The 14,319-nt window shown below is 37.1% G+C and overlaps 1 protein-coding gene across 2 annotated transcripts; it reads left to right on the forward strand.

Annotated features, from left to right (window-relative positions):
• The first annotated feature begins 1,887 nt into the window (after nucleotides 1-1,887).
• Nucleotides 1,888-8,455, forward strand: LOC120461617 (NAD-dependent protein deacylase sirtuin-5, mitochondrial). Of its 2 annotated transcripts, none has more exons than XM_039649845.2 (9): nucleotides 1,888-1,993; nucleotides 2,318-2,421; nucleotides 2,595-2,728; nucleotides 3,871-4,096; nucleotides 5,727-5,814; nucleotides 5,897-5,950; nucleotides 7,705-7,828; nucleotides 7,898-8,013; nucleotides 8,088-8,455. In XM_039649845.2, the coding sequence occupies exons 2-9, from the start codon at nucleotides 2,340-2,342 to the stop codon at nucleotides 8,158-8,160; spliced, it is 897 nt and encodes a 298-aa protein (XP_039505779.2). In that variant the 5' UTR covers nucleotides 1,888-1,993; nucleotides 2,318-2,339; the 3' UTR covers nucleotides 8,161-8,455. The 2 variants fall into 2 exon arrangements, with proteins under 2 accessions (XP_039505779.2, XP_039505787.2); XM_039649853.2 differs by having other exon boundaries at nucleotides 1,895-1,993; nucleotides 2,322-2,421.
• Nucleotides 8,456-14,319: the final 5,864 nt, after the last annotated feature.

Genomic DNA, 14,319 nt, shown 5'->3' on the forward strand with positions numbered 1-14,319 from the left:
CTAATTAAGAAATAAAAATAAATGCATTTGATGAAAACTTAATTTAAACAAAGAAGAAAAGCTGATGTGTAAAAATGTAATAAATAAATAAAAAGATTCAACTAAGTAACCAAATAGACAAATATATTAAAATGAAATTGTATATAAATAAATAAAGAATTAATAGATTTGATTAAAATAATTTCATAAAAATAAATGAATGTAAAAAAACCGCTATGAAGTAATGTAACAAAAATGAGTATCTTGCACAATTACATTATTATTTTTTCTTCAGAGTATTAAATGGTTACCGCTTTACAGTTAAATATGATTGACTGGGATCCTAGAAACAAGTGTGAATATAATGTTTTCAACTTTTTATGTCAAAATTATGGTGACTTTTGTTCTGCTGCCACATAGATAAAAACCAACTCGTGTTTGACTCTGCGGTGTCATGGATCTTCCGCTAGAGAGAGCAGTCCGCTTCAGCCCATAGACATATACACTAGACCTCACCTTGGATACGGCAGTTCATTAGAACGAATGCGTCAATAGAGCCGCCATCTTGAAACAGGGGAGCCCCTCCACTTTAATGCATCAGCGTCAATGTAGTAGACACAGGTCTAACGCAAATAAAATCACCATAAATCATCATGAATGCGATTTTTCTTGTTTTTTTGGTTTGTTCCAACGGTCAGACATGTATTTATCATTGATTCCAGAAAGAAAAAAAAAAATTATTATTTTTTTTAAAATATTTTTCTTAGTTCAGATTTCATCCGTGAACTTCATACGCTGCACAAAAGTATGGAAGCTTGTTTCCGCCACTGAATAAAAAAATAAAATAAATAATTGCGACTTTTTATCTCACAATTCTGACTTTTTTTCTCACAATTGCAAGATAAAAAGTCCGAATTGCGTGATATAAAGTCGCAATTGCGAGTTATAAAGTCAGAATTGCGAGATATAAAGTCAGAATTGCGAGATATAAAGTCAGAATTGCGTGATATAAAGTCGCAATTGCGAGATAAAAAGTCAGAATTGCGAGATATAAAGTCGCAATTGCGAGTTACAAAGTCAGAATTGCGAGATAAAAAGTCAGAATTGCGTGATATAAAGTCGCAATTGCGAGTTATAAAGTCAGAATTGCGAGACATAAAGTCAGAATTGCGTGATATAAAGTCGCAATGTGAGTTATAAAGTCAGAATTGCGTGATATAAAGTCAGAATTGTGAGATTTAAACTCTTCTGATGGGGGAAAAAGAATTGGCCTAATAAGTCGCAATTGCGAGTTTATATCTCACAATTCTGAGAAAAGATGTCAGAATTTCGACATATAAACTCGCAATTATATGTTATTAAGTCAGAATTGCGAGATGTAAACTCGCAATTGTGAGAAAAAAAGTCACACTTCTGTCTTTTTTTCTCAGAATTGCGACTTTATATCTCACAATTCTGACTTTATATCACGCAATTCTGACTTTATATCTCGCAATTCTGACTTTATATCTCGCAATTCTGACTTTATAACACACAGTTCTGACTTTATAACTCGCAATTGCGACTTTATATCACGCAATTCTGAGAAATAAAGTCAGAATTGTGAGATATAAACTCGCAATTGTGAGAAAAAAAGTCAGAATTGTGAGAAAAAAAGTCAGAATTGTAAGATAAAAAGTCACAATTCTTTATTATATTTTTTATTCAATGGCGGAAACAAGCTTCCATACAAAAGTCCGCCACCATCAATGAATTCGAAGTAAAGGCAGAGATAGCAGCGTTACCTAGCTACTTCCCATGACAAGACCCCTGTTCCAAGATGGCGGCGGTTTTGACGCACGCTTAGAACCCCCAGGTGAAGTCTAGTGTATATATCTATGGCTTCAGCCAAGCCCAACATCACCATAGAAACAGACGCGCTTTGCGACACGTGTACACACTTTACGACATGTTTACATACTATACGGTAGTAGGACGCCAGAAAAGCGCATTTTCACGTGTGACGTCGATAAAGGTATTATCTAAGTTATTATCAGTTCTTCTTACGAATGTATATCTGTATGTGGATCACGGGCAGCAGTCATAAATTCAGCTCGATGTCTAAGATCTAATGCGTTCAAATGAGGCTCTTCTGCGGTGTGATGACGATTGATTTATCAAGAGTTGTTCCTGTGCAGCTCAACTGAATGTGTCCTGCAATATAATCACATTCGGTTTGCTGCTGCATTCAGTGTTGTGTTTAACGCTGGAATAAGTTAACTTGATCTTAGGAATTTGAGAGTTGTTCCTTATGTGACTGTGAAAACACATTGATATATGATACATATGTGTGTGTTAGACAGACCAGCACTCAGTAAGTGATGGTGAATCAGCTGATGTTGAGGGCAGCTGCTCACTGCGGGAGATGGACAGCTGTCAATCAACTCACCCGGACACACTCAGGTGCGTGACGTCACGTACACGGCAAGTTAAATGTTTTCTATTCTAATTATTAGGGTTAGAATAGTAGTATTAGATATTTTTAAAGGCAATTATTGATAAAGTATTTTTTACATATCACCAACTCTCAAACGCATATGATACAAGTAAACTATGATACAGGTGTGTGTGTGTAGATATGGCAGAATTTCGAGAGGTTTTCTCTAAGGCGCGTCAGATCGCCATCATCACTGGAGCAGGAGTGAGTGCAGAGAGTGGCGTACCAACTATCAGAGGAGCTGAAGGACACTGGAGGACCTGGAAGACACAGGTAACACTCTCTCATACACACACACACACACACACAGACAGAGTGTGCGCGTCAGCCGTCTTTACACAATTTGACAACCAGAAATGTAAATAAATCACACACCACAGATTCTGGAAACCCCCTCAGACCTGAAATGTGTTTCAAGTTTCTGAAAAATATAAAAGTACATTTTCCCAGCTCATGAGGCTTCTATAAATGAGACCAAATGAAAAAATATATATATATATATATAATTGCTTTCATTGTGATTTTTTTTTCCATTCCAATGGACGTCAGGTCAAAACAGGTGTACTTCCCAAAAATGTACCAACATGAAATAAATTAATAAACATAAAATTTGTTGGTCTATACTTTAAGCTTTTTCTCAAGGTCAAAAAATGTTCAGCAGTATACCATTTCTATCCATCTATCCATGGCATCTGTCCATAAAAAATATATATTAATATAAAATATTTAAGTTGCGCTTTAGATCTAAGTCAAATCCGTATGTTCGTTTGGCCGGAAGTTATTTTTACTTTATAAAGTTTTAAATACGGATATTTTTCTTACATCTCCACCTTCCTCATTACTCCACATAAAGTCAACATCTGAGATATGTTCATCAGCTATATGTTCAAGCACTTCAAAACTGTATATTCTGCACAGGAAAAAGTTTCAAAAATGTGATATATATAGTTTTTATAAAAGAAATTTCAATCAGCATCACTGAAAATGTGACTTCAGTAACATTCACATTTAAAAAAAATCCTGATTTACAACCTGCAATTCTACAAAACCTCATAAAAGTCACGTGCGAACTGCTCGGCTCGATGTTTGGTTTCTTAACTTTTTCGTCGACGGAGCGCTAGATTGGCTTTGCAAAAAAACCTTTGACACGGAGCGTACTGTGAACGGTCGATTAAATATCGCTCGATCACACGAATTTCAAAATCGTGATTAAAATTCGATTAATCGTGCAGCCATAGGTTCCCAATGTCTCGTAGTAATAAGGTGGAGGAAAAACACCAAAAACATTATCGACCATCTTTGGGAAGTCGTTATACCCTGTTGTTCAAAAAGTCCAATGCGATTACACTATCATTCAATTTCTCAGGAAAAAGAAAGTGCAGTCCAGTGTTGAGCCTGTGTGTGTGTGTGTGCAGGATCTGGCCACGCCGCAGTCGTTCTCCCGTCACCCCAGCACGGTGTGGGAGTTTTACCACTACAGACGAGAGCTGTGTGTGAAGGCCCAGCCCAGCGCCGCTCACAGGGCCATCGCCGAGTGTGAGGCTCGGCTCAGCCGACAGGGCCGATCGCTGGTGGTGATCACACAGAACATCGACCAGCTGCACCAGCGCGCCGGATCCAAGCACGTGCTGGAGGTCCATGGTCAGAACACACACACACACCTCCTCACACACTCACGCTCACAGGGCCGGTCACTGCACTTAGCGGCGTTTGACTTAGTTTTTACACATTAGCTTTGAAAACACTAGGTCTGTATTCATTGTAATAATAATAATAATAATAATAATAATATGTTATTATTAAAAATTTTACCATTAAAATGATATCCTAAAAAAGCAGATTGAGGAATAAAAAAACATCATACAGCTCTTAAACAAGTTGTTAGTTCAGTTAATCTAGTAGTTAGATTTATTGTAAATGCGGATGTCACTAGGCCCAACTTACCTGTAATATTCCAGAGTTAATTTGGTTGTTGAATGCAGTTGTCAATGACTCCCGTAAAATGATTGAACGGGATTGAGTTACGACGTCACTCTGTAGGCCAAAACGCGGAAGTGAGTTAGCATTTTAGCACTACGGTTCCCTCGCTCTAAAGTCTATGGGATTTTTGAATGGGTTTTTGCTAAATCGCCTGAAATAAGGTCTGTGGTGAACAGAGCCTCTACATATGTTCACGTTTTAATCTATGACATAGAACACACAGTTATAACCTGCTTGTGGTTTTTTTAAACTTTATTGTGTCTGATTGTGTTTTTTAAAATCTTTATATAGGCTTCAAAATGTATATAAATTTTGGATTAACTTGTAAAGATTATCTTGCTAGACAAAACGTGTAAGTGTCACAACTCTTTGTTGAACATAGATCTTATTTTTTGCGATTTTCCAAAAGTCTATGGGGAAAATGCATTGCTTTTCGACCGAGGGAACCCATGCGCCGCTAGCTTCCGGGTTGTCCTACAAAGTGACGTCATCACTGATGGCTAAATGACGTGACGCTGGGAGATAGAGTTGTTTTTTGTTCTTCTTCTTATCAGACCTGTGTGTTTTCTTTAATCTCTGAACTAATCACCAAAGATTTAAATTGAAATGAAGGAACTGATTCGTTAACTGACTCCCTGTTTGGACGCGCTGGAAACGCCACTCGCTGGCGACCCCTGCTGGTCAGAACTGCAAAAACATGCAACAAAAATCTCTTACAAACCAATTTGCGAATGTTTTATTGAAAGTGTAAACTATGCGGTTAACAACTCATCTAATACCATTCAGTATCAAAACAAAATTCAACATTGGCCCGTTTGTAAAGGTGAAAGTTTCAAGATTTAGGCTAACACCCATAGAATGATCCTCAATTCAACAACAACATGGATTTCAGGCACTGTTATTTTAAAACTAAATAACAGTCATATTTATCTTAGTTCACATGCTGGTCACGTTTCATTCTGACGGTATACATTGCGTTTACTTTCTGGCGCAATGAATTCTCTAGCAAAGGATCATAAAGTAGTGAATAACAAAAAAACAAGTTCTCCATAAAACCATAAATCCCTCAAATGTATTAAAATAACATATTATGATGACACTTCATATTTAATGGTGATTTTGGTATTTTACACTTTCAATAAAACATCTGTAATTGGTTTGAAGGTTTTCATGCACGTTTCCAGTGTTGTGACCAGCAGAGGTCGCCAGCGAGTGGCGTTTCCAGTTGGGTTTAGATGAATATCTGCCCTTTTCTGTGTTAGTTGGACAGATCTGTGGTTTCTGTGTGCAGGTAACCAGTATCAGACCAGATGTTTGAGCTGTGGAAATGTGGAGGTCAATCACAAGAGCCCCATCTGTCCGTCACTGGAGGGCAAAGGGTGAGTCCTGTCATCGGTCCCTCGCCCACAGACCCACACCACCGTGACGCGAGATCACCTGACACTTCTCATCCTCTGACAGGTCACCTGACCCTGATGTCCCCGACGCACTCATACCTGTCAAAGACCTGCCCAGGTATCCCACCGACACACACACACACACCCTATTAAATACCACCGACACACACACCCTCTCAAATATTTACCAACCAAATCTCTTCTTTTTTTTTTTTTCGTCAAAAATAAAATCTTATGCATGCTTTTTTCACTAAACTTTAATGGAAATCATTGAACCTTTTAACAGCAATTTATTAAAAGTTTAACAAAAACATTTGGAGGTCCTTCATAAAACACTTTTTATTTCCCCCAAATACTGTTTTAATTATTCTTGATTCCATTTTTTTTTTCCATTTTAATCATGAGAATTTGAATAAATTGTTGTTAAATTGTTATAAAATGTCTGTGTGTGTGTGTGTGTCTGCTGATGACGATGAAATACTTAAACACTGCTGAAGACCCTGTTTCTCCATATACCCTGTGTGTGTTCATGAGTGTGAGTGTCAAGCCCCTTTTTTATAGCGTTTTTTACAATACATATTGTTTCAAAGCAGCTTTACAGAGATAACTGGAAAACAATGCAAAAAAGTTTGTTTCTAGAAGAAAATAGCGTCACAGTCCAGCTTAAGTTCAGTGATGTTTCATTGATTTTTGTTGTAAATAAGTAATTAATTTAATTTAGTACACATGGATGGATGGATGGAGAAACCTTAAAAATTAAAAAAAAAAAAACTTTTGCTGATAATTTACTCACCCCCATGTCATCCAAGATGTCCATGTCTTTCTTTCTTCAGTCGAAAAGAAATTAAGGTTTTTGATGAAAACATTCCAAGATTTTTCTCCATATAATGGACTTCAATGGGAACCAAACGGTTCAAGGTCCAAAAGACAGTTAATAACAGTTTCAGATGCAGCTTCAAATGTCTTTAAACGACACCAGACGATGAATAAGGGTCTTATCATGCGAAACGATCGGTTATTTCAAAGCTTATTCCAAAAATGTAACTTTTCTAAGGACAAATGCTAGCCTTGCTCCATTCTGTGAGGCGCGTTTGTAACGTCACGTAATACGTAATTACGTTCAAAAGGTCACGGGCGACGTAGCCGGAAGTACAGAATCAAAATCGTCCGACATCGTTGTTTTACCTTTTAATTCAGTTTTTTGAGTTAGTTTGCACTATGCGTTCAACTTGTAAACACTAACTCTGTACTTCCGGCTACGTCGCCCGTGACCTTTTGAACGTAATTACGTATTACGTGACGTTACAAACACGCCTCAGAGAATAGAGCAAGGCTAGCATTTGTCCTTAGAAAAGTTACATTTTTGGAATAAGCTTTGAAATAACCGATCGTTTCGCACGATAAGACCCTTATTCATCGTCTGGTGTCGTTTAAAGACATTTGAAGCTGCATCTGTAACTGTTATTAACTGTTATTAGATCTTGAACCGTTTGGTTCCCATTGAAGTCCATTATAAAATCCTGGAATGTTTTCATCAAAAACCTTAATTTCTTTTCGACTGAGGAAAGAAAGACATGGACATCTTGGATGACACGGGGGTGAGTAAATTATCAGCAAAAGTTTTTTCAAAAGTGAACTAATCCTTTAACAGGCTAGGATAACAGGATAAAAGCTAGCGATGTCAGATTAATGTGATAGGCAATATTAGACAATATCTTATATATGTTGATGAGTAAGTTATATTTATCAATATAAACGAGAACGATAGTAAATAGAGATTGACGCAAACCAGCAGCAAGGCAGACAGGAGCAATCGATCAGCGTGTGAGACGGGAGCAGTCGATGACGTGACCTGCTCCTCCTCTTCCTCAGGTGTGAGCAGAAGGGCTGTGACGGGCTGCTGCGGCCTCACGTCATCTGGTTCGGGGAGACTCTGGACTCGCACATCCTCACTGCAGTGGAGCGGGAGCTGGAGACCTGTGACCTGTGTCTGGTGGTCAGTGCAGCTCACACACACACACACACACACACTGCCGAGTCTGAGGTGTGCCCTGTCCTCTCTCAGGTGGGCACCGCCTCTGTGGTGTATCCGGCAGCCGTGTTCGGCCCACAGGTGGCGTCCCGAGGCGTTCCCGTGGCCGAGTTCAACACTAAGAGGACGCCGAATACAGAGCGCTTCAGGTGAGCTCGTGAGCTGGACCCGAAACGCTGTGAAGTGGTGAATGTGACGTTCATCAGATCTGATCTGGTTGCAGGTTTCACTTCCCGGGCCGTTGCTCGGAGACTCTTCCCGCCGCTCTGGCGCGCCACGAGTCTGAGCTCATCTGACACACACCTCGCGCTCGCCGGATCAGCTGGAGATGAACGAGGGGAAATAACACACACAATGAGCTCCGATTCATTCCTCTGCTTCTGAAATACGAACGCTTGCACATAAACTAGGCCAAAGAAAGCTCACATGAGCGCATGTTTGTGCTGTTGAAAGTTTGCAATGTGCCTTCTCTTAAATCACTGATGTGTCTTGATGTTTAGCAGGATTGTGGGAGACGGCGCTCGACGCTTCCAGTGTTTGCCTTTATAACACTTTCATCGGTTTTTCCAGGGAATAAAAGCGTTTTCCACAGGCTGTGTCTGGACTGTGTCTGTGGCTCTTCCTGTAAACTGTAAACACACACACACACTCACTAGACACGGAGCAACTTTACTCCGTTAACAGATGTGACGAGACACTTACAGTGAGTGACTTATATCTGCACTTTCTTAAAGGAGTAGTTCACTTTTGAAAAAACTTTTGCTGATAATTTACTCACCCCCATGTCATCCAAGATGTCCATGTCTTTCTTTCCTCAGTCGAAAAGAAATTTAGGTTTTTGACGAAAACATTCCAGGATTGTTCTCCCTATAATGGACTTCAATGGGAACCAAACGGTTCAAGGTCCAAAAGACAGTTACAGTTTTTCTCGATTGTTTACACACATTTTCTGAAAGAATGCCTCATATTCTCAGAACTCTACACACAAATCTAAAAACACTCACACAATGGGCAAAACCCCTCAATTCTCCTGCAAAATGAAACTTTACATTCAAAACAATGTTATTTCTTCTCAAAATGGTATTTTGTTTTCAAATGACACACACAAACCATCATATGAATAGACATTTATAAGGACCAGTTGAACACTGATGTGCTCAATGTAAAACACTACGATCAATGGAAAACACTTCTTCTCCATTCATCATAATGACTTAGGCCTTTTTTGTTCAGTGTTACACTTACTACAGATATTACATACATAACTGTGTTGTAAAATATTTGAGAATATTGTTTTTTATACCCAGAACACACAAATACACGGTAACAAATGTATTTTATTTTTCCCACAAAATCAATGGGAGATAGATCCCACATTTTGTACACCCCAACCAACACAAAGTTGCACATACAGTGGTCTACATACAAAACAACCGAATTTTTTATGCTGTTACAGTAAAAAAATAAATTAAAAAAAAATCTATGCTGCATCTTCTCTTTGGTTTTGGTATTTTATGCTAAAGCTCTGATCGCTAATTGTAAAACTGTGTGAAATGTGTTTGCCCGTGTGACGAGTCAGTGTGAATATCTGAATGGCAGTGTGTTCCTCATGAAAACAAGAGATTTTCTGCATGAAAATTGTGCCAAATGCAGAGAATTTGTGTGTAGTGTTTTGAAAAAAGTGTGTTTTAGAGCTGCAATTTGAGTGTAAAGCAGGAATTGTGCTTGTAGTTTAGCAGAATTGGTTCAGGGGGTTGGCGAATGAGTTACATGTTGTGGTCATTGTGTCTCAAGTACCAGAATTTGTGTGTAAACAATTGAGAAAAAATGTAAAGTCATAAGCTGACATCATCCAATTCCACAAAAGTAGTGCCACAAAATCCAAAAAGATGTGGCTTAACATAAACCATACATATCTGAAAGTGACAACAAGGCCCGTTTATGGTGCCAGAGGAAGGAGTGGTGTTCTGCTTTGTCCTGCAGCCTGTCCAGCATTTATTTGAAGAGAGAGTGACGGTAGGTGAAGGGGCCAGTCCTGCTACTATCATCAGTCCTTAACCCTGCACACAGTGCACAGGCTCACATCCTCCAGGACAGGTATTGGGGAGGCCCTGACACGAGTACCAGGGAGAAAAACTAAATGCTAAAAAACTAAAAATAAAAAACTAAACACTTTTATTTTACTTTACACAAGTAAGTACAGAGCACTGCCTTTACCCGGTGGTTCACCAAACAGAATTAAACCCCCAAAAAGCGCTAAAAGATTTGAAAGTCCCAGCTCATTTTTGACCAAGTGGGTTTCACACACAAGTAACTAATGAGAACTACAAGCTGGATTAACCCTTGTGCATCCTTATGGACATTTTTGTCCTTTTCAGTCTTTTTTATCACTTTACCTGTGTTAATGCTAATTTGGCACAGGTGTGTATTTTTATGAAATTTTACTATTTCACCGCCATTTTCTTAAAAAAATAATAATAATTTTGCATTAGGTACACAAAATACTCCCTATCAGCGCCTTTTGGACAACAATGTCCCCATTGAAACCCCCATTTTTAATCCCAGGGCCATTTAACTATAAAATGATGCAATCTTTGTTAAGACATTTTCTTTGTTTTATTCTGTTGGCAAGGCTCCGAAATTTTTATTTTTACTATTTTTTTTATTTTTTTTTTACCAGATGGTGCCAGTTGCTTTATTCCTGTTTTCTGTTTATTAACAATAATTGTGTGGGTGGATGTCAGAGTGTGGTTTGTATGTGTGTAATACTTTTTTTTTTGTGTGTGTGTGTATGTGTTTGTGTACTTGTAATATTTGAGAGAGAAAAACTCATTTGCAAATCTAAAATCCAATCACTGTGTGCACCAGTGGAGTTTTGCTGGCACCCAATGGGGAAAATCTGTTACTACACCCAAACAAACTCTTACCGAAAGCTAATTTTTTTGAGATTGGCCTTTCCAACTCAAATTTGGAACACAACCTATTCAGATGCATGGCTTTGGTTTTCTTGCAGTTTTAGAGTTCAACCTGATTTATAAAATATATATTTTATAAATCACATTTTTTTAATAAACAATTTTCATAAACTTATACCTATATAACTTTTTTGGGGATTTACTTATTATTTTAATTAGGCTTTAGTTTACTTTAGTTTGTTTTGGAAGAGTTTTGTTTTGACACAGAAGGGGTAAAAGTAGATGGTGGAAGCTGAGTGTTTTTAGCAGCTATAGTGCTATAGTATAGGTATAGAAAGGGGAGCTGGAAGGCAGGTGAAGTTCATTTTTTTTATTAAAAAAAATATGATTTATGAAATATATATTTTATAAATTATGTTTTTGCACCTGGCTCTGGCTAAATCTACATCTGTCCACTGCAGAGGCTAATAACCACAACCTGGAGGAGGAACTATAAATGTATCAAAGTATAATATAACCTTATAACATTTAGCTACAGTAGGTTTTAGTCTACTGTACCACTATGCTTGTAAAACATTTTAGGCCATATATGCTAGTGAAAGAGTTGCAATGCAGAGCCCTGCTCATAGCATATAGGCTACATAGCTGTAGGCCCTATTCACCAATGCTCTTACAGATGTTTAATTCTCCCTAACAACCAGAGCTATTATTTTATTAGTTTTAATTTTTATTTTAATTAACTAAAGTATTTTTCACACCCAGTGCTACTTTAGTTGTACTAAAAAAAAGTTATATTAGTTCCGTTTTAGCCTACAATCATCTCGCTAACTGTATTTACTTTTATTTTGAAAGTGTTTCCGGTTACATTCGCTTCCAAAAAAGGAATAGACCATGTGACTTCCGTTTTTGTTTTATAAACGACAGAAGTTCCAAGACTCTCTTCATTTTTTGTTCAAAAATGAATAACGATAAAATGATCTCCAAAAAAAAAACGAAAAACGGGCAGTTTTTAATTGGTTTTTCGTTTTCTGATTCTGACACCAAAAACGGTTATTTGGTTTTTCTATTTGAAACAAAAAACAGAAAAACGATATTTTCGTTTTATAATTACAAACGAATTACGGATTATCCAGAGATCCCCTGACCCCCCTTTTATTTATGGTATAATAATTGTACGTACTTTTAAATTTGAATTGAAAACGCCCTCCTGTGGTAAAATGTATTAATTACACCACTGAAACATTTTTTCTACAGCAGTAACTCTAGAGGAAAACTATCTTGATTAAAGAATTATTCTTATAAAGCCCCGTTGATTCAGACGTTTTAATAACAGAAAAAAATATAAGCGCAACAGAATAAAAAATGAAGCGAGAACATTTTTATGTTATTTTGTGTTGAATGTAACAAAATATGGACTTTAATCCACGATGTAGTATTTGTTGGCAAATGTAAAACCTAAAGATGAAGTGACTTTGCTGTCACCCGGTGTCTTATTTTGGCTTATTTTAGAATGCTCTAAATTACAGTTTTTCCCCATTCATTTCTATGGGTGCCCATTTTTGACCCAAATACAAGATTAAGAAGGTTTTTTTCCACCCACTTAACATTGTAGAATTGAGTCAAAAAAATATATATATATATATTGTGTGTGTTCAGGGGGCAAACTTAGGAAAAACAGCCAAGTCTTGTACCGCTCAGATCAAGGGAAGTATTTCTTAAAAATAAATCAAAACTATTTTGCCCACATTTGTCCAGAATACGGTTTTAGGGTTAAGACGAACATTTGTTTTTATCTGGACGCCCTCCTGTGGTGAACTGTGTGAATTACACTGATGTCATTTTACCCATAAACATTTAAAGATTTGAGTCAGCGAAATAGATAAATCGACTCTGCAAGAATTCTGGTGTGTGTTCACGTGAAATGAAAAAAGTTCAAACGAATATTATTCTCTCCACGAGCCAAAGGTAACGTTAAGTTAGAGTATAATTTAATATTGAACCAAACATGAATGACGAGTCACGCAGGTCCTGTGCTACTCCGCAGCGGTAAGACCAGAACCAGTATAAAATAGTCCGAATATAAACGCTTATTATAGGTGTACCACAGTGATTCAGGATAAGACAAAGCACGATTTGGACAACTGATACATGTACCCACTCATTATATAAACCTTTGAACATTTTGAACACAAAAAGCTAAGCACTAAAACTTTAAAACGAGACAACTTGGCCAGTCGCCCTCCTGTGGTGAATTGTGTGAATTACACTGCTGCAACTTATTTCTACAGCTGTGACTGCAGTCAGAGGAAAACTTTGAGTTACAATATTTTGTAACATTTAATAAATTGTTGGTTGCCTCGTGACGCAGTAAAACATCTGGCAATTACCTTTCAAATTTTCTATAAATATATTTTGCATCCGCGATCAGGAGCGGTTCTAGGGTGATTGGATATCTGGGGCTTTACCCAGAGAAATCCATGTATGTGTCACGATACAAGAAATAAACTTTAAATATAATAGTTTTTTTTTTTTTTTTTTTTTAACAAGGTGAATATCTCTTGCGAATTAAAATTAAAAATCACAATGCCACGGGTCAGGGGATCTCTGGATAATCCGTAATTCGTTTGTAATTATGAAACGAAAATACCGTTTTTTTTTTGTTTCAAATAGAAAAGCCAAATAACCGTTTTTTTGTGTCAGAATCAAAAAACAAAAAACAAAAAAATTAAAAACTGCCCGTTTTTCGTTTTTTTGGGGATCATTTTATCGTTATTCCTTATTGAACAAAGAATGAATTGAGTCTTGAACTTCTGTCAATTCGTTTTTCGTTTATAAACCAAAAACGGAAGTCACGTGGTCCATGCCTTATTTGGAAGCGAATGTAACAAAATAAAAGTAACTATAGTTAGCGAGGTGATGGTGACTAAAACGGAACTAATATAACTTTTTTTAGTACAACTAAAGTAGCACTGGGTGTGAAAAACACTTTAGTTAACTGAAATAAAAATGAAAATTAATAAAATAATAGCTCTGGTTGTTAGGGAGAATTAAACATTTGTAAGACCATTGGTGAATATGTAGCCTATATGCTATGAGCAGGGCTCTGCATTGCAACTCTTTCACTAGCAAATATGGCCTAACATGTTTTACAAGCATAGTGGGTGAGTGAAGACTAAAACCTACTGTAAATGTTATAAGGTTGTAGTATCTTTACACTGCATAAAGTAGACAACTACATTCATAAAGTTGAGTCAATGCTTTACTTGGTGTGTTTGCCCATACACACACCAGGCCGCCAGCATATCACATGTCTGTCTCCCAGATCAAACACAACACTTATATTACAATGACACCTAGTGGTTACTCCAAGATACTACATCCCCTCCTTCTTAAGTTAAGCACCAATAATAATTACAATAAATTACTTACAAAATGAAACAATATTACCCACATTCTAGATTTTTTTTTTTTTTTTTTTTTAAACTCAACAACTATCTTAGTTATTGACTTAACTTATGTAACATAGTCTTTCAAGTAAGC

Source organism: Pimephales promelas, chromosome 5 (genome assembly GCF_988280905.1).
Source record: "Pimephales promelas chromosome 5, fPimPro1.hap1.1, whole genome shotgun sequence".
Lineage (NCBI taxonomy): Eukaryota > Metazoa > Chordata > Actinopteri > Cypriniformes > Leuciscidae > Pimephales > Pimephales promelas.